This window comes from Echinops telfairi, unplaced genomic scaffold (genome assembly GCF_000313985.2).
Source record: "Echinops telfairi isolate 266 unplaced genomic scaffold, ASM31398v2 ScPeMD7_15;HRSCAF=58, whole genome shotgun sequence".
NCBI lineage: Eukaryota > Metazoa > Chordata > Mammalia > Afrosoricida > Tenrecidae > Echinops > Echinops telfairi.
Genome location: NW_022103912.1, coordinates 2,464,744 through 2,483,678, shown reverse-complemented (window position 1 = coordinate 2,483,678; position 18,935 = coordinate 2,464,744). Strand labels below are relative to the sequence as shown.

General features: G+C 49.1%; 1 protein-coding gene across 3 annotated transcripts in view; it reads right to left on the bottom strand.

The window, feature by feature from the left end:
- Nucleotides 1–843: 843 nt before the first annotated feature.
- SCTR (secretin receptor) overlaps nt 844–18,935 on the bottom strand; it is a 235,272-nt gene continuing 217,180 nt past the window's right edge. For all 3 annotated transcript variants that reach the window (XM_045287429.1, XM_045287428.1, XM_045287430.1), the window contains 6 exons: nt 16,314–16,374; nt 15,042–15,111; nt 10,181–10,272; nt 8,787–8,913; nt 3,324–3,365; nt 844–1,971 (listed from right to left, as the gene is read on the bottom strand). In XM_045287429.1, the coding sequence (XP_045143364.1) occupies nt 1,804–1,971; nt 3,324–3,365; nt 8,787–8,913; nt 10,181–10,272; nt 15,042–15,111; nt 16,314–16,374 (560 nt within the window). In that variant the 3' untranslated portion in view covers nt 844–1,803. The remainder of the gene's footprint in view (nt 1,972–3,323; nt 3,366–8,786; nt 8,914–10,180; nt 10,273–15,041; nt 15,112–16,313; nt 16,375–18,935) is intronic.

Sequence of the window (18,935 nt, the reverse complement as noted above, 5' to 3'; positions counted from 1 at the left end):
TCCTCCCAATGTCATTCTGCTCTATCCCATCCTCGACAGTCTTGAGTTCTGGCTTCAGGGACCTAGCTGCTTCTAGTATGTACCCTCGCCTTGTGGAGGGCAGGGCCCCCCTGGGCCGGCTGAGTCCAGTGCCGACTACCTCCATTGCCCAAACCAAACTCACTGTCCTTGAGTCAATTCTGATTCATAGCGACCCTTAAGGTGGGGTAGAACGGCCCCGTTGGGTTTCCAAGGCTGTAAATCTCCACCAGAGCAGACAGCCTCGTCTTTCTCCAACAGAGCAGCTGGTGGGTTTGAACGGCTGCCCTTTCAGTGAGTAGTCCACTAGACCACCAGGGCGCCTCTAACCTATCTCCATAGTGATTTTTAACACTTTTCCTCCAAAATACACTGGATCCCTTGAGATCACTGGAGAGGTGGCTGGACTAATTGGTCTTACAAGTAAGCGTCTTGGTCCGGGAAATGGGAATCTGGACTGGCCCTCATCCCCGGTGGGAGTGAGTAGCAGATCTGAGGAGCCAAAGCCCCGCATGCACCCAAAGCCACCCCCACCCACCCCACCAGCAAGATGCTGTGTCCTCACACTGTGTGCTTCATAGTGCTTTTGTCTGAGCTCCAGTAGGCACCAAAGGCTAAGACACTCAGCTACTAAGAGAAAGGTCAGTGGTTTGAACCCACCAGAGGTGCTTAAGAAGAAAGGCCTACCGATCTACTTCTGAGCAAGCCAACTCACCACTGACTGCATTCTGACCCAGAGAGACCCTGCAGGACAGAGTAGAACCTCCCCCGATGTAGCCATGTTGACACACAGGGTTCCCATGACTTGTTGACAACTGGTTTGTGTTTTTCATGTTTATTAGTTTCAGTTTGGAGTACTAGTAGGTTTTGTTTTGTTTTTTAAAGCAGGGGGTGGGGGATATTTGGTCTTTCTAAATTGGCATTGTTGGGGAACTGGAAGGGAATGTGGTGCTGATATCCAAGAGGAGTCAAGCCTGAGCCTTATATCCTGGGCGGCCCAGGAGTTTAGAGGGACAAGGGAAACGGCCACTCCCCTTCAGTGCCTGGGAGCAGGCCCAGGGAAAGCCCGACACAGCGTCCTGGGAGCCTGGGATTTGAAATTAAAAGGCCCTGGGCTGATCTGCCTCCTAGCTAAGTCACAGGACCCAGGGGCATTTGTTTGCCATCAACACAACAGGACCAGGCCCGTTTCCTGCAGTAGCTGCCCCCTGGAAAAAGTAACAGTATGGCCAAGCTTCAGGCCTCATTAAAACCAAGCCCCTGGCATCAAGCTGATTCAGACTTACGGGTTTCCATGACTACAGATCTTTAAGGGGGCAGACAGCCTCATCTTTCTCCCCCAGACCTGCTGGTGGGTTTGAACTGCCGACCTCGAAATTAGCAGCCCAACGCCTAAATCTTTTAGGCCTCGTTAGGATTCCTAAAAGGGATGTAGGCCCCAGGGCTCTCCAGCCTCTCTTGTGATTGTCGGATGGAAGGTTCGTGAGATAACTGCTGGAGAGGTGGGCTGCAGACGGGTGGGAAGAGGATGCTGCTCGAGAGGTGAGCTGCAGAGAGGCCCACCTAGGCCCAAAGCTCCTTGATTTCTCATGGTCCCTGGGCATCAGAGCTTGTCCCTGGAAGTGGAGGAGCTGAAGGACCAGGATGTCTTCAGCAGGAAAGACAGAGGAATGAGCCACAGCACCCAGGTCAAACAGACTGACGGACATGGTCAGCTCTCCCCTGGGCCAGCCTTGATGTCCCTCTTCCACCACCCTCCTCCTTCTGGCCTCTGGCCTGCGTCTCTCAGATGATACTGGTCCTGCAGGTGCTCAGGCTCTGCTCAGAGGGGCTGGCCGTGGTGCCAGGGGTGAAGCCACCGGTGCCATTGCTGTAGGAGGAGCTGAGCATCGGGCGCAGGGGGAGCTCACGGGGGTGCCACTGCCGCCACTTCTTCTGGACCTCCAGCTGCACCTGTCCCAAGAGACCAGCTGTCAGCCCAGAAGGGAAGGGCCACCTATACCGGAGCCTCCCTCTCTCCCACTAGGAGCCTCTGCACAGGCGCCCCCCCCCCACCCCCCCCCAGGCTACACAGTAACCTTTTCCAGTACCAATATCCAGTAGGTACTGAGGGCTGGGAGCCCCCGGTGGTACAAATGGTTAATACGTTCAGCTGCTGACTGAGAAGCTGGAGGTTTAGGACCCCCCAGGGTGCCAGAGATGAGAGGACTAGTGATCCACGGAAAAGTTAACCATTGAAACCTTGCAGCACAATTCTACTCTGAGCCGAGTCATGGGCTGCCCTAAGTCAGTGCCAACTGGCCAGCTGCTGGTGGGGTGGTTTGGAATTACTGAGGGCCGGTGACCCTGAGCGCATCCTGGCAAAAGCTCATTTCATAAGGTCCTGAAGAAGGGAGTTCTACCCTGCCTTATAAACGGCAGAACCCCGATCATCTGGGACCATTGATTCCCGTGAACTCAATCTAGCACACAATGTATGGGGGAGCCCTTTGGAAATTTCCTTCAAAATCTCCAGCTGAGCCAATGAATCTGGAGCCGTGGAGGCGAGGAAAACTCCAGAGGTTCTTTCCACTCAAGTGTGGTGAACTAGACGGGTCAACAGGCACAGGACCGGCTCGTGTGCACTACCGTCTTCCACTCGTGTGAACTGCATAGTGTCTGTGTGCCAGGGACCGTGTGTCCTGACCCAGATGCTCCGATAAGGATTGAGTCCTCTAAAGAAGTGTGGAGCCACAGTGCGGGCATGTCATCTGGATTCCTCACTTTGCCCCTGGGAATGTTGAGGCCTGTCCACGGGGCATGCTGCAGAGCCTAGCATCTGGCTGAGGTGCCCGCACTTCCAGAACGTGTCCACCAATGACCCAGAGTGTGTGTTAAAATCCACTCTCAGGCCCCAACCCAGACCTGCCAAGGTTTTGCTCAGTCTGTAATGGACGAGAGCCCGCACACACAAATCACACCTGAATTGATCAACAGGACTCTTTCACAGGGGTTTCTTTCTCTGCAGAATCAGAGGGTTAGACCTACTCTTTGTGGGACCAGTGAGTAGCTTCGAACCACCAAACTTTGAGTTAGCAATTGAGCACGAATCATTTATCCCCTCCAGGGCTCCACAGTCTGTTTATAAAAACCTTTGGGTGATGCTGCTTGATGTGTTCATGAGCACACACGTGTACAGGACTGAGACTGATGGCCAGTCCCATGGTTTCAACCCCATCGTCCCCTCTTTCCAGGTAACTCCTTCCCAACTGGGGTCGGGTGAGTAAGGAGTTCTCCCAGGCATCGAACAGACGTCGGACACTCACCTCCCCGTTGAGGAAGCAGTAGAGGACGGCCACCACCAGGCCCTGTGGATGGAGCAGAGGCTCAGAGGGTTAGGGTACATGTTCAGGCTAGCCTTGGCAGCCCCCCTCCCTGACCCCCACCCAAATCCTTCCACCAACAAGTCTCCTGCCTTTGTCCCATTAATGTTCTCATCTCAGGCCCTCACACCTTCCCAACCCACACCAGTGCCCTGGCTGTGCCAAACTCTGAGACTGGGAGTCCTTTGGGGGCAAAGTCCTTTTCAACTGCGGTGGGTGAGTCTCACACGTGGTTGGTATTCAGAACATCCAGGCAGGGGGCCCCTGAGGCAGCCAAGTCACACAGCGGAGTAAGGCACCTGTGTGCACCAGGGACCTGCAGGCTGAGGCCGCACCTTCTAGAAGGGGTGGGCTAACCACATTCCGTTGAGCTGTTTAAATACAGGAGACTCATTTAAATTGATTTTCAACGTAAAGGCCCATCAGTAACAGGCTTGATCCTCACGCTTGATGGACAAGTGACAGCTCTCATGAGTTAGGGGACACCTCCAACCACCGAAGCTTCATGGCCCTGACCTTTTGAGGGGCTCTGAACGGTGGAAACAGCTAACGTGCTCTGCTGCTGCTGAAAAGGTCGGCAGTTCCAGACCACCCAGAAGTACTTCTGGAAAATCAGCCATTGGAAACCAGAGTGCAGTTTTCCTTCGACGCACACGAGGTCACCATGAGGCAATGCTGACCTAGCACTGGTGGACAGACAGGGTGAATGGAAAGGCAGGCTTTGAAAGAAAGCAGATCTGGATTTGTTGCACAATTTAGGCCCCGAATAACTGTGGGATTCTGGGTACCAGGTGCGTATCTAGCCTCACCTAAGTTCTAGGGGGTTGGTGGTAAGGGAGGGTTGGAGAAAATAAGGCCAGACTGGAGGTGCTGTGAGGCTGCTGTAAGGCTGCTGCCCCCTCTCCTAGGACCAAGACATGCCTGGGCCCCCTTGTCCTGGGACCCAGCGGCACATTTTCACTGAATTCCAGGACAAGCAGGTGAAGGAAAAAGTTAGCTTTTCCCCAAGGTACAGAGAGCAGGGCTCACACAGGTCAGCAAGTCTGATAAATTCCACAGTTGCCAATGCACAGCCATTGAAAGTGACACTTTCTTTGTTTTTTTCCAGATAGATAGTCTGGATTTTTGAATTATCTTTTTTTTAATCATTTTATTAGGGGCTCATACATCTCTTATCACAATCCATACATACATCAATTGTGGAAAGCACATTTGTACATTCATTGCCCTCATCATTCTCAAAACATTTGCTCTCCACTTAAGCCCCTGGCATCAGCTCCTCATTTTTGCCCCTCCCTCATGAACCCTTGATAATTTATAAATTATTATTTTGTTATATCTTGCCCTGTGCGACGTCTCCCTTCACCCACTTTTCTGTTGTCCGTCCCCCAGGGAGGAGGTCACATGTAGATCCTAATAATTGGTTCCCCTTTTCCAACCCACCCTCCCTCCACCCTCCTAGTATCGCCACTCACACCACTGGTCCTGAAGGGATCATCTGTCCAGGATTCCCTGTGTTTCTGGTTCCTATCTGTACCAGTGTACATCCTCTGGTCTAGCCAGACTTGCAAGGTAGAATTGGGATCATGATAGTGGCAGAGAGGGGAGGAAGCATTTAGGAACTAGAGGAAAGTTGTATTTTTCATCCTTGCTACATCGCACCCTGACTGGCTCGTATCCTCCCGGAGACCCTTCAGTAAAGGGATGTCCAGTGGCCTACAAATGGGCTTTGGGTCTTCACCCACACTCCCCCTTCTCATTCACTATTATAATATTTTTTGTTCTGATGATGCCTTATACCTGATCCCTTCGACACCTCATGATCGCACAGGCTGGTGTGCTTCCTCCATGTGGGCTTTGTTGCTTCTGAGCTAGATGGCCACTTGTTTACCTTCAAGCCTTTAAGACCCCAGACGCTATATCTTTTGAGAGCCGGGCACCATCAGCTTTCTTCACCACATTTGCTTATTCACCTTCTTTGTCTTCAGCGGTTGTGTCGGGAAGGTGAGCATCATAGAATGCCAATTTAATAGAAGAAAGTATTCTTGCATTGAGGGACTACTTGAGGGGAGGCCCAATGTCCTTCTGCTACCTAAATACTAAAACTATAAATATAGGCACATAGATCTATTTCCCCAGCCTCATATATAAATATCTTTGCATTTATACGTGCCTTTATCTAGACCTCTATAAGTTCCCTTTGCCTCCCAGCTCTTTCCTTTATTTCCTTTTACTTTCCTCCTGTCCCACTATCATGTTCATTCCTCACCTGGGTTTCAGCAATTCCTCTTGGTTACATTACCCTTGATCATGACCTACCAGGCCTCCCACACTCTCATCACCACCAATTTAGGACACTTGTTGTTCCCTTGTCCCTGGGTTTGTTAACACCACTACCTTTCCCCCAACCCCCCCTTCTCCCATGTCCCCCCGGAACTGTTGGTCCCATTGTTTTCTCCTCCAGATTGTTCATCCAGCCTATCTTATTTAGACAAACCTGTGGAGATAATAACATGCACAAAAACAAGACAGAGCAAAACCAAGCAACAATATACAACAAAACAACAACAACAAACCAATGACAAAATAACAAAACAAAACACAAAAAGCTTGTAGTTAGTTCAAGGATTGTTTGTTGGTCTTTAGGAATATTTTCCAGTCCAATCTGTTGGGGCACCATGCGCTGGCCCCAAAGTCCACCTTCAGCATTCCCTGGGGACCTTGCCGCTCTGTTCCCTTGCTGTTCTGTTGCACCCTGAGTTAGTTAATTGTGCCAACCTGGCCGATAATCACATGTGGGGCTGATTGAAAGGCAGAGGGATAAATGGGTGGTGAGCCTCGCCTTTCTAGTTCCTGGGTCTCTTGCTTTATGATGGTCGCACCAGGGTGCAGCTGCCTTAGCAGTTCCCTGCTTCAGCTTGCAAGATTGACATCCTATAAGACATCCCCAAGGAGAAGCCACATGGACCTATCCCTATGCAGCCCTGGGTGCTGGAGCAGCCATGTGGAGACCCCTGCTAGTGCTAAGATGCTTGTTCATTCACTGACTGAGCTTTCCTCCTGCAGTCGGCATCATTGCCTCTGTTTTGTGAGGTGGAGGACTTTGTGAACTAGTGTTGGGTGAATGGGTTAATGTTGGACTTGTGGGCTTGGGCAGCATTGGGTTGGGATGTTTTCATGATGCACACTTTCTTTACATAAAACTCTCTTATCCATGAGTTGCTGTGGATTTGTTTCTCTAAAGTACCTAGACTAATACACACCCCCTTAGTGTTTTGCCTCAGTGTGGCGGGATCAGATCGGGTGTAATTCCCAGACTGTGCCTCTGGTGTTGTCCCCTGTAGGGCTATGGGTCAGTGAGGGGCATCAGGTCTCCTAGTGGGGCCAGCCATGTGGTCCTCTCTGTGGACTGGCTGCTCTAATTGGGAACATCGTCCTCACGGCCTGGTGGGGAAAGTGATACTTTCATAGCATTGAATGATACAGGGAAAATGCTCATGGTGCTATGTTAAAGAAGTAAACAGAACAAATAGGATACAAAATATATGCCCCAGAACCCCAACGGCATATGTTCAAGTGTCTTCATGAATAAAAAAGAAGCTGTGATATTTATGAAAACCAACGGCCTTATCTTCCTTCTAAGGTGTGACTGGTGGGTTAGAACTGCAAACCTTCTCATTAGCCTCTGAGAGCTAAACTACTGCACTGCCAGGGCTCCTTAGAGCAATAGCTATGAGGGGCCGGCCCCAATCCCAACTATGTGGACACCTGCCCCTCCCCCCAGAAGAGTTCACTTCAGAGGACACACTGAAGCTGCAGCTCAGGGAGAGGGACGTGTCTGATCAGAGGACACAGGAGCAAATGAAGCGGGAGGAAGAGAGAGTGGAGCACATCCTGGCCCACCAAGCCTTGAGGACGATATCCCTGCTCAGAGCAGCCAAACCCAAGAGAGGATCATAGGGCCAGCCCCACCATGAGACACAATGAGGCGCAACTATCTAAAATTAGAAAATCAAGTGGTGAAGTTCATTTACCTTGCAGAGATTAGAATGATCCTCAGAGTGTACAATAGACAAATGTACCCCAGCCAATTAGATGGTCAATTTATAACAATGAAAATACATCCTGCATATGAGCTATTTACATGACGATTCATAACAGTAGCAAAATTATGGTTATGAAGTAGCAAGGAAAATAATGTTATGGTTGGTGGTCACCACACCATGAGGAACTGTGTGAAAGGGTCGCGGCATGAGGAAGGTTGAGAACCACTGCTCTGGAGGCTGCATCGGTGAGTCCCCATGTGGGAACTCCACTGGGTGAACGGAACTCGATTTAGACACACTTGGAACCTGAGGAATTAAGTCAGGAAACACCCATGTCTGAGTGCAGAAGGGAGCTGCCCAAAGAGCGGTGGGCAAGCAAGTTCTTGCTACATCAACACCCTGTGTGTTGTGTGAAGATACATGTTATTCCGTCAATCTTGTGACAGGCATTCTGTTTTATTTTGCTTGTTCATATTAAGGTGTATCTCAGAGGTGCGTTGCCATGGGGGTCACCCTCTTGAAGTGGTGGTGTTTTTCTGTTTTGGGATAAATGGGATGCTGAGCCTATAGGAAAAGCAAATAGAACAAGGGTTTGGGGGGGTGAATAAAAGGGAGACGATGTCAAGGAGTCCATGTAGAAAAAGAATGTTTGGACACTGTGGTAGCAATTGTACAATTCTACTTGACGTGGATGAAATTTGGAAAGATGTGATATATGTATTAAATCCTAACTTAAAAAACAAAACAAAAACAAAAACGACGTACAGCCTCCGAAACTGTAAGAAGCAGTTCTGTCCTCCTGTGGTCAGGGTGCGTCAGAATCGGCTTGATTGCATTGATTGCCCTTGATCGCACCCATCTGTCTGTCTGTTGTCCGGTGGCGATGATGTACACGTGGCTCTGGTGCTGGACGCTAGGGCAATGGCATGTCAAATACCAGCAGGGGGTCCACTCATGGTGGTCCGTTTTCAACAGAGCGTTTAGACTAGGAAGAAAGGCCTGGCAATCTACTTTTCAAACTTCGTCGATGAAAACCCTCTGGGTCACAACGGATGACTATCGGAAGATGAGTTTCCTCGGTGGGAAGTGGCTCTAACAATGGACTTGGGCACACTAAGGTGGAAAAGATGGGGCACGGGGTGTTATGTTCTGCTGTGCAGACTGGACCACAACCAGCAATGGCAGCAAAGTGGGCGCCTAAGGCCAACATGATGACCTGCGCCAGGCTGCTATTACTGTTTCTTTGACTCGGCCTTCACAAACCTCCTGAGGCTGCCTCCGGAAGACGTGGCACGCTGTCTCTGTGCACCGACTCGCATGTAAAGAAAGACAACGGCTCTCTGTGGTCCTCAGAGTTTACCTGGAATGAGCCAAGGGCCAATTCAAAAAACAGCTTGATCTCCATGGCATCCTCTGGGGAGAAGACGAAGATGATGTAGTGGATGCCGAAGAGAGGGATCAGCAGCAAAGTGGACTTAGCCAGTCGCCTGGGGACAGAAAACCATTGGTCTTTTACTTTGAGAGAGCCCAGTTATCTCCTGGCCCACTCCCATCTCTGTGGACCCCACCATGAGTCAGATTGTGTGGGATTTTGCAGCAGTGACCACAATATGTTTTAAAAAAACATTTTGTTTTGGAAAATTCTCAACCCTCACATGCCCATTACCCAGATGCAATAGCTATCAAATCATGGCCAATCCTCAAACTTTCTGATCTTACCCATGTGAAACAATTTGAACATGTACCTACTTAGATAACTAGATATAAATTATATGCCGGTCACACTTCCACTCGAACATATACTTAACAAAACCAGCGTTCTTGTTTTTGTGTGTGTATGCTTATATGTTTGTTTATATGCATATATGCAGATATATGTATATATATCCATATAGACACACACACACACACACATACAGAGAGCGAGAGTGAAAGTGGAGGGAGAGCGATCTTTCATTTTCCACCCAGATTAAAATTCCCGAAATCAAACCACTGAGTCAAGTCTGAGTCTGGCCCTTAGACAGAGTAGAACTGCCTCGGTTTCTGAAACTACACTTGATGGCATAAGAGCCTCCTCTTTTTCCTGTGGAGCAGCTGGTGGATTCGAACTGCCGGCTTTGCAGTTATCAGCCCACCATGTAGCACAGGACACCACCAGGGCTCCTCTTCCCCGATTAGGGTTGTACATCTAGCAAATGAAAATACAGAGTGCCCAGTTAAATTGATTTCAGATTGCACCCTCGTTTTTCTCTGGCAGCTTTCCCCCACATCCCAAGCCCTCCTGGACTTTGGAGGCGACTGGCCTGGAGAACCTGCCACTGGCATGGTCCCCACGTTCAAACCTCAAAGTACAGAGAACACCTCGGGCTGGCACTCATTTGTCTTTAACATCTATCTTTCCCACCTTTAAAGTTTTAATGTACTTCTTATTTTGAAAATCTGATGGAATCCAAGGTCATTCCCCCATGAAAAAAAACCAACAATAACTATGAATCTACACAATTTTGCATGCAATTTTAGAAGGGTTGTAACTCAGATTCCCCAGTCTTGCCACAAAAGTAAGAATTTCTGCTTCCTGCCTGCTCTATATCCTGAGATTTAAATCCTGGCTGCAGGCTGGTGTGTAAGGTTTTCTGTTGGTGCCCATGGTCCCCTGCAGCTAGATTCCTTTTCCAATAGTGCCTAGCACAAACTAGGTATACAGTAGGGCCTTAGTAAATGCCTCTGGGTGACTGGGTGGGTGTTCACACTTACTTGTAATGCTGTACTTCGGTTCCTCTTGTTTCCTGGGTTCTAAGTTTTTTCATCAGGATTCTTAGAATGTTTATGAAAAGAATGAAATTAATCTAAAAAACACAAAAGCAGAAGTGGAGCTGAAGAAGGTGTTTTTGCTCTCCTGGCCCTGTGCCCCTGTACTGAGCGCAGGAACAACATCACACCAGGGTAGTTGTCACTGCTGCCCCCTCCCCTGCCCCACAAGAGCCTTGCAGAAGCAAACTGATGAAGGGCAGCCTAGAAGCCATGGCTTGAAGCAGAGCCTCCCACCACTGCACTGCAAAACTATAGTCCGCTCATCGCAGCCCAGGTTGTCTGTTGTTATATGCGCCCCTCTCACGTGGTCTCACTGCCTAAATTGTGGAAGTAGACCACCAGGCCTGTCTTCCCAGCCTGTTTTATTCTGAAAGGTACTCTGAAATCTGTTTGGCATCATAGCAACACAAAAGCTTCCACTGGCAGTTGGCTCATGGCTGTGTTTAACCAGCGGACATCAGGAATTAGAAGCCGTCTGGCTGCGTCTCACCCTTTAATGTACATTCGAAAACGCTGGGAATCTTGTCAAAAACTGGCCCCTGGACTACATTTTGAGTAGTGTTGGGATTTGGACTGTGCCTCTCCTGCCTGCCAAGAAACATGTCCGGAGCCCTAACCCAGTGTCTGTAAATGTGACCTTATTTGGGTAGATTCAAACCATCAACTTTTTGGTCAGCTGTTAGGTGCCTGCTCTGACCCATAGCGACCCTATGCACAACAGAATGAAACGCTGCCATCCCCCCAATTGTTCCTGTGCCTGAGCCCATTGATCGCAGCCACTGTGTCAATCCATCTCATGGGGGGCTTCCTCCTCTTTGCTGTCTCTGCACATTACCAAACATGATGTCCTTTTCCAGGGACTGGTCTCTCCTGACAACGTGTCTGAAGTATATAAGACAAGGCTTCCCATCCTGGCCTCTAAGGAGCACTCTGGCTTTGTTTCTTCCAATACAGGTGGGTTTGTCCCGTTAGCAGTCCCTAGTACTTTCAATCTTCTCCTCCAGCACCCCAATTCAAGTGCATCAATTCTTCCGCAGTCTTCCTTATTCAAGGCCAACTTCTACATGCACGTGACGCAGTGGAGAAGGCCATGACCTGGGTCAGACGCACCTTAGTCCTCAAAGTAACATCCTTGCTCTTCAATCCTCTCAAAAGGTCTTGTGCTGCAGATTTACCGGATGCAATACATTTGTTAATCCCTTGACTGCTCCTTCCAAGATAAATGAGTGTGGAGCTGAGCAAAATGAACTCTTGACAACTTCAGTCTTTTTTCCATTTATCATGATGATGCCTTCTGGGCCACTTGTGAGGAGCTGGGTCTTCCTTACAGAGAGCTGTCATCCACACTGAAGGCTACAATCCCTGATCTTCCTCAGCAAGGGCTTCAATTCCTCTCACTTTCAGCAAGCAAGGTGGTGTCATCTGCATGCAACAGGTCGTTCATGTCTTCTTCTAATCCATAGGCCACTCTCTGCTTCATCGAATCCACCTTCTCTGATGATTTGCTCAGCAAAGAGACTGAAAAAGTGTGGTGAGAGGATGTAACCCTGATGCACACCTTTCCTGCTTTTAAGCCAGGCAGTATTCCTTTGTTCTGTGTGTACAACTGCCTCGATCCATGTACAGATTCTGAAGGAGCACCATGAAGGGTTCCCAGTTGCCATTCCTCTCAGGGAGATCCAGTCTATTATGGTCCACACCTCTGCAGAGTCGATGGACCACAAGTAACCATCTCTCTGGTGTTCTCTGCTTTGAGCCAAGACCCATCTGACATCAGCAACGATCTCCCTTGTTCCACATCCTCTTCTGAATCTGGCCTGTAGCTGGCGGCTTAGTCATTTGCCCCGAGCAATGACTTCTAAGACAGGAATGGGGTATCTGGCTTCTTTCGGTGGTCCACCCCCAGGCTCACCTCCTGATTCAGGGACCAGGAGGAAGTTGCCCAGTGGTCAGCGCCTCTCCTCTCCTTCATCATTTGACAGGATCAAAGGACTCACCGAGCCCACAGCCTGGTGGTTCGCATGAGTGGCTGAGCGAGGCCTGGGAATGGTTGCCAAAAGATGCTTGGATTAGCAACCTGTCTACAACTCCCAGACCAGTACTTCTTCAGCGACGCTGCCTTTCACCTGTTGTCTATCCATCTTATGCTAAGCTCATTAAAACTCTCCACGGCACTTGTAAATAAGGACTCTTGACATGTTATTTCATTTTGCTTTTTGCCTTCAAACTCAAAAACACACTACGATGAGGTAAAATCTGACTCACGGGAGACCCTGTGGGGCAGGGTAGAAGTGCCCCTTTGGGTTTCCAAGCCTTCAAGAGATAAAATTCTTTAAGAGCTAGAAAGTCTTATCTTTCTCCCTCAGAGCTGCTCATGGTTTCAAACTGGTTGCCTTCCAGTCAGCAGCCCAACACATAACTCCTGTACCACCATAAGGAGCAGGGAGAGGAAGGGGAGGGTGGAAAGGAAACAGGAGAAGGAGAGGGAGGGAAGAGGCAGGGGAAGACAAGGAGGGGGAGGAGGAGGAGAAGAAGAATTCTTAAATCATGGGATCCTAGGCCCCATTACAGGCTGGTAGGGAGAAAGTTTGGCTCAACACCCTTGTCACTAGGAGACCACCGTCCCTGTCCAAGACTGAATCCCAGCAGGGGGACTGGGTCCACTCAATGAGGGGCATCTCTCCCACACAGGAGTACTGTGCAGCCATAGCAAATATGTTTCTCAAAGAATTTCAGATGACATGGACTGGTTCATACCTATTGCTGAGTAAAAAAAATTAAGTAGGGAATGAAACTAAAGTGTTGTTTTTTTGAAAAAAGAACAGCATCAGTGTTCAAAAACATGAAGGAAAATCACATATGTTCACAATGTGTATGTGTACATATGCATACATACACACACACACATATATATATATATACATACATACCTATATACGCACACATATATATGCAGTGGAACTATCAGTGATGTTATTCTTTTAGAAAGGTCCATGTTTATATTTTCATTTTTTATAGTGAGCTCTATTATTTTTTTAAAAGAACAAAATGGCCCCTCCTTCCCACCTGCCCCATGAGGTACATTGAGAGCCAGGGGGAGAGGAGAGGTCAGCAGACCTTCCCCATGCAAGGGCAGGGCTGACAGGGTGGGGACAGGTCTAAGTGTGCCCGGGGTACAGCACCCACTGCCCACCTTCAATTGACCTGTCGAGGACACAGACAATGGAATTCTGTAGCCCAGGGTGCCTCCCTTCTAGGCTGATGGGGGCTAATTCCAACTGAGGGGATGAGTCTGTCCACAAATTGGCCCTCCTCTGTCCTCCTCTTCCCTTTTTTAACGTTTAACATGTTTTATTATGGTAAATGCATATAACAGCGTATTGGCCCTTTCAACCATTTTGACTTGAACAGTTAATATTACTTATGCTCAGAGCTCTGGGCGACTGTCAGCACCATCCATTTCTAAATTTGGGCATTGACCTTCTCAGAAACTCAGGGCTCGGTAAGCGGTCATGGAGCCCACCAGCCGCTGGCAACCACTCATCAACTTGGGTCTCTTCGTGAATTTGCCTATCCTAGACCCACAGGCTTAGCCGCAGAGCTCTGGAACCTGTCGGCAGGGGAGAATCACCTGGGGAACTTAAAACAAAGACAGGACCCAAGGCCCAGTCGCAGAACATGAGAGACAGGAATCTCCAAGTACTAGTGTTTTTAGAAAGCTTCCAGATGATTCTCAAAGTTAAGAGCCCCTACCTACGGCTTACAGAAGAGCAGAGCACCCCTCCTGCCAGTACTCTTTGTTTTTTAATGTTTTAATCGTTTTATTAGGTGCTCATACGACTCTTATCACAATCCATACATACATCCATTGTGTAAAGCACATTTGTACATTCCTTGCCCTCGTCATTCTCAAAACATTTGCTCTCCGCTTAAGCCCCCAGCATCAGGTCCTCATTTTTTCCCCTCCCTCCCCGCTCTCCCCTCCCTCATGAGCCCTTGACAATTTATAAATTGTTTATTTTGTCATATCCTGCCCTGTCTGACGTCTCCCTTCACCCTCTTTTCTGTTGTCCGTCCCCCAGGGAGGAGGTCACATATAGAACCTTGTAATCGGTTCCCTCTTTCCAACCCACTCTCCCTCTACCCTCCCAGTATCGCCACTCACACCACTGGTCCTGAAGGGATCATCCGCCCTGGATTCCCTGGGTTTCCAGTTCCTATCTGTACCAGTGTACATCCTCTGGTCTAGCCAGACTTGCAAGGAGAATTGGGATCATGATAGTGGGGGGTGGGGCAGGGGCAGGGTAGGAAGCATTAAAGAACTAGAGGAAAGTTGTATTTTTCATCGTTGCTACATCGCACCCTGTCTGGCTCGTCTCCTCCCCAAGACCCCTCTGCAAGGGGATCTCCAGTCCTGCCAGTATTCTTTAGGGTGGATCTTCCAGAGACTCCCCTCCCTGCTGTACATGGGAAGGCTCTAGAACAGCGGTTCTCAACCTTCCTAATGCCGCGACCCTTTAAAACAGTTCCTTATGGTGTGGTGATCCCCCAACCATAAAATTATTTTTATTGCTACTTCATCACTGTCATTTTGCTACTGTTAGGAATCGGGCGACCCCTGTGAAAGGGTCTTTCAACCCCCCAAAGGGATCGCGACCCACAGGTTGAGAACCGCTGCTCTATAACCTATCCATCCCAGCACCCACAGGAGGACTGCTAGGCCCATCTTTTGGCCCCTGCCCCAAGGGTCAAGTCACTGCTTGGTGGCTTCTGGAGCCCAGACCAGGGGGCAGACAGCACTCACCAGGATGGACAGGATCACAGGCCCTCGGATGACCCACCAGACAGGTTCATTGGCATTGATATCCCAGCACCTACGGGAGGGAGTGTCAGGGACAGTCAGGAATCAGGAAGTGGTGAGTCCTTCAGACGAAGGACCATCATGTGCCGCCTGAGGCCTGGGGGAGAGGAGGTGCCCAGCTATACCATAGCCTGTCCTTCTGGTGCCATCCAGAGGGCTGCTACAAGCTCCCAGCTCTCCCCTTTCAGGCCCCAGCAAGGACCTGGAGGGCAGAGTGTGTGTGGAACCTGAGAGCTAAAAGACCCTGTAATTAATTCACTGGCAGCTCAGGCCTGACAAAGGGCAGTGGGGAGTGACTTGGCTGGTGACTGACAGGGGCTGTCAGGACCCAGGAACATCCGTGGGGGTGCTTGGCAAACTGGAAAGCATGGGTCTGATCCAAGGCAACTTCAACTCTACCCCAACTGGGTTTGCTACCAGAAGAAATGAGAAAGGTTGATAGAACATTCCAATTTTTCCCTAGAGAACCAGAAACATCTAGGTGATATTTTTGTTGTTGTTGTTGTTTATGTTTAAGAAATCATCCGTTGAAAAAGAATTGTAGCAAAGCAAGTTGGTGGGCTGAATTTGCATTGGCAGACACTTGCATGCCTCATCCAATCTCTCTCTTGGTTGTGTCCTGATCCAGAGGAGAGACTGATCCCCATCCTCTTGTCTCACTTCTTCCCTGACGCCTTTCAATCTTCCTGTGTGTGTCTACTCCCAGCTGGGCCTCCCTGGGCTCACCTCCACCCTGAACGCCGCCCAGCCTCCTTTACCGAACAACACCGAGATCCCTGGTTTGTCCCCACGTCTGCCACCCCGAGAGCTGTTCGGAATGCTTCTGCTGTGCTCCCTGCCTGGCAGGCACAACCGAAGCAGGGAGGGAGACGCTGTGGACGGAGATTCCCGGAGGCAGGCAAGGCGACGGGGGCCCCTTCCAGAATGTCCTGCACTGAGCAACATCTCCCTGGCATGCAACCTCACCCTGCCAGGCTGGGCCAGGAGAAAGGAGGCCTGGCAGGGTGCTGGCCTGGAGAAGGTATCCCAACACATCTGGAAGCTCTCGGGGTGCCACCCCTGAGGAGTGCTGGGCGATCGGAAGCGTGCCACACTGGAGAAGTGTGTCATGGGCCCCCACGTGAGAAACAGGCTTTCTTTGGAAAATCCCAGAGAAAGATCGCTCCGGTTGGAAGAGCTGGACCATCTCAAAATACCTCTTCTTCCTCAACTTACCCATCATCTTCCAGAAAGTACCTGGCGACAGCCCACAAAGTGACAAGGATGGCTGGGGAACCTGAGGATAAAAATGAGGGAGGGGGCAGAGTAACGCACACACGAGGATCCGTTATCCCCCAGAGCAGCTACTGACCAGCTACTAAGGTTTGCTTTCCATGGGAATCCTCTTTTTACCCTGTGTAAATGGAATGCCACATTCCTCAAGGGCACCTTGGCTAGCTGGGGAAATGAAGACCACGTGAGGCTAGGGATCTGGACATCTGGGCCAGTGTCCAGTGGACCCCTGGGCAGGCTTCCGGAGCCTATGGAGCCAGGTAGGGGTCAAGTCCCTTCTCTAACTGGAATATGCCCAGCAATGGATAGGGGGTTGGTGGCACAAAGCCAGTTGAGAAACATTGATTTTATTCATATGTGACTTGAAAAATGCTTGGCCATTACATGATCACTGTTACATGTGAACAAAATAGAGACTGGAGAATGAAATGTACACAGGAACTTTGAAGGTCCATGTAAGAACATTTCCTGACTTCCGGTTAAAGCCAGCAGATTCAACGTACTCATTTACCCTGACTCCCTCCTGAATTCTCTCTAAAATAACAGTAAACAAGCAACCAAAAAAAAACCCAAACAAACAATAAAACTGGTCTAAACTCATAAGCACAAAAAATGGACAAGAAGAGATGAGGGAAGCCAACACCTCTAGTGATGTGGGAAGCTGTCAGCGGGTGGGGACTGATATTGCAGAGCAGAGAAAGGCCCAAGGGAAGTTCTGGGAAAGGAACGCTGCTGGAGGATTACTCCTGTGACGGAGGAGAGGGGTGAGGCTGGTGGGAGAGGGTGTTTTGAGAGTCTTGATAAGAAATAGACAATCCTCCGTGATGACCTTCATCACCAGGCCACTGCCAAATAGCTGTGCAGCCCAAGTGATCCCAGGTGAACGGGCTCTGGACCAGCAGAGCATCAATAGAATGCTTGGTTAGCCCACCATATCGAAGGATTAGTCTACACCCATACTGCCCAAGACAGGAGGTACTCATCACATGTCTTATGCAGCACTTAACATGTGGCTGGTCTGCAATTTTTAAAGAGTCAGTATTAATGAGGTCAAAAACCAAAAATTAGTGGGGTTTCTATACAGAAACCTGAAAGAGATATTATTGTAAATAATTTCTCTTTCAGGTTTCTGTATAGAAACCTGAGGAATAAGAGGAATAAATACCTGGGAATAAATTTAGCCAGGGTGTGAAGGACTCAGACAGTTAAAAATATAAAACACTGGAAACAGATATTAAATGGAAAGATGTTCCATGTTCATGGATTGAAAGACTTAATATTGTAAAGATATCAGTCCTACCCAAAGTGATCTAAAGACTCAATGCAATCCTGATGAAAAATTCCAATACCCTTCTTTACAGAAGTGGAAGCACCAATCTCAACTCCACATGAAATGACAAGAGGTCTCAAATAGCGAAAGCAATGCTGAAAGAGCAGAGCAGAGTTCGAGGTCTCCCACTCCTGGTTTTGAAATACACGATGCCGTTCAAGTAATCAAAGCTCCCTGGCTCCAGTGTAACAGCACACATAAATATCAATGGAATAGAGTTGATGGTCCAGAAATAAACGTATACTTCTCTGGTGAACGGAGTTTTGATAAGGGTGCTAAGTCCGTTGGATGAGGGAAAGAAGAGTCTCTTCCATAAAAGTTATTGGGAAAATTAGATTTCCACACGTGGAAACATGAAACTGGATTATTGCCTCACACACAAAAACAAATTTAGGAATATGAATATGAAAACCAAATACCCAACTAAAAAGGAGGGGGGGAAAGGGGAAAAATGGTTAGCGGGGGAACAGGGCACCACTTGGGTGGGGAGGGTATTGTTTCTATCTCCACAGGGAAAGAGGGACCAGACTTCAACCTGGTGCTCCAAGATGTGAATGCAACATACCGGCATGGAGTGGGGAACCAGTGGAGAGGTCTGGGGGGCCGGCCCCAATCCCAACTACGTGGACAGCTGCCCCTCTCCCCAGAGGAATTTATTTCAGAGGACAGCACTGAGGCTGCAGCTCAGGGAGAGGGACATGTCTGATCAGAGCACACGGGAGGAAATGAAAGGGGAGGAAGAGAGAATAGAGCACATCCTGGCCCACCAAGCCTTAAGGACGATATTCCCGCTCAGAACAGCCAATCCACAGAGAAGACCATATGGCCAGCCCCACTATGAGACACAACATTCCTCACTGACCCACAGCCCTACAGGGGACAACACTGGAGATACAGTGTGGGAATTGAGCCTGATTTGATCCCGCCACACTGAGGCAAAACACTAAGGGTGTGCAACAGAACAGCAAGGGGAACAGAGCAACGAAGTTCCCAGGGAATACCAAAAACAGACTTTGGGGCCAGGGCTTGGCACCCCATCAGACTTGACCAGAAAACACTCCTAAAGGCCAACAAACAGTCCTTGAACTAACTACAGGCTTTTCTTTTGTTGTTGTTTTGTCATTGGCTTTTTGTTGTTGTTGTTTTGTTTCCTTTTCTTTTGTTGCTTGGTTTTGCTCTGTCTTGTTTTTCTGCATGTTATTATCTCTGCAGGTCTGTCTAAATAAGATAGGCTG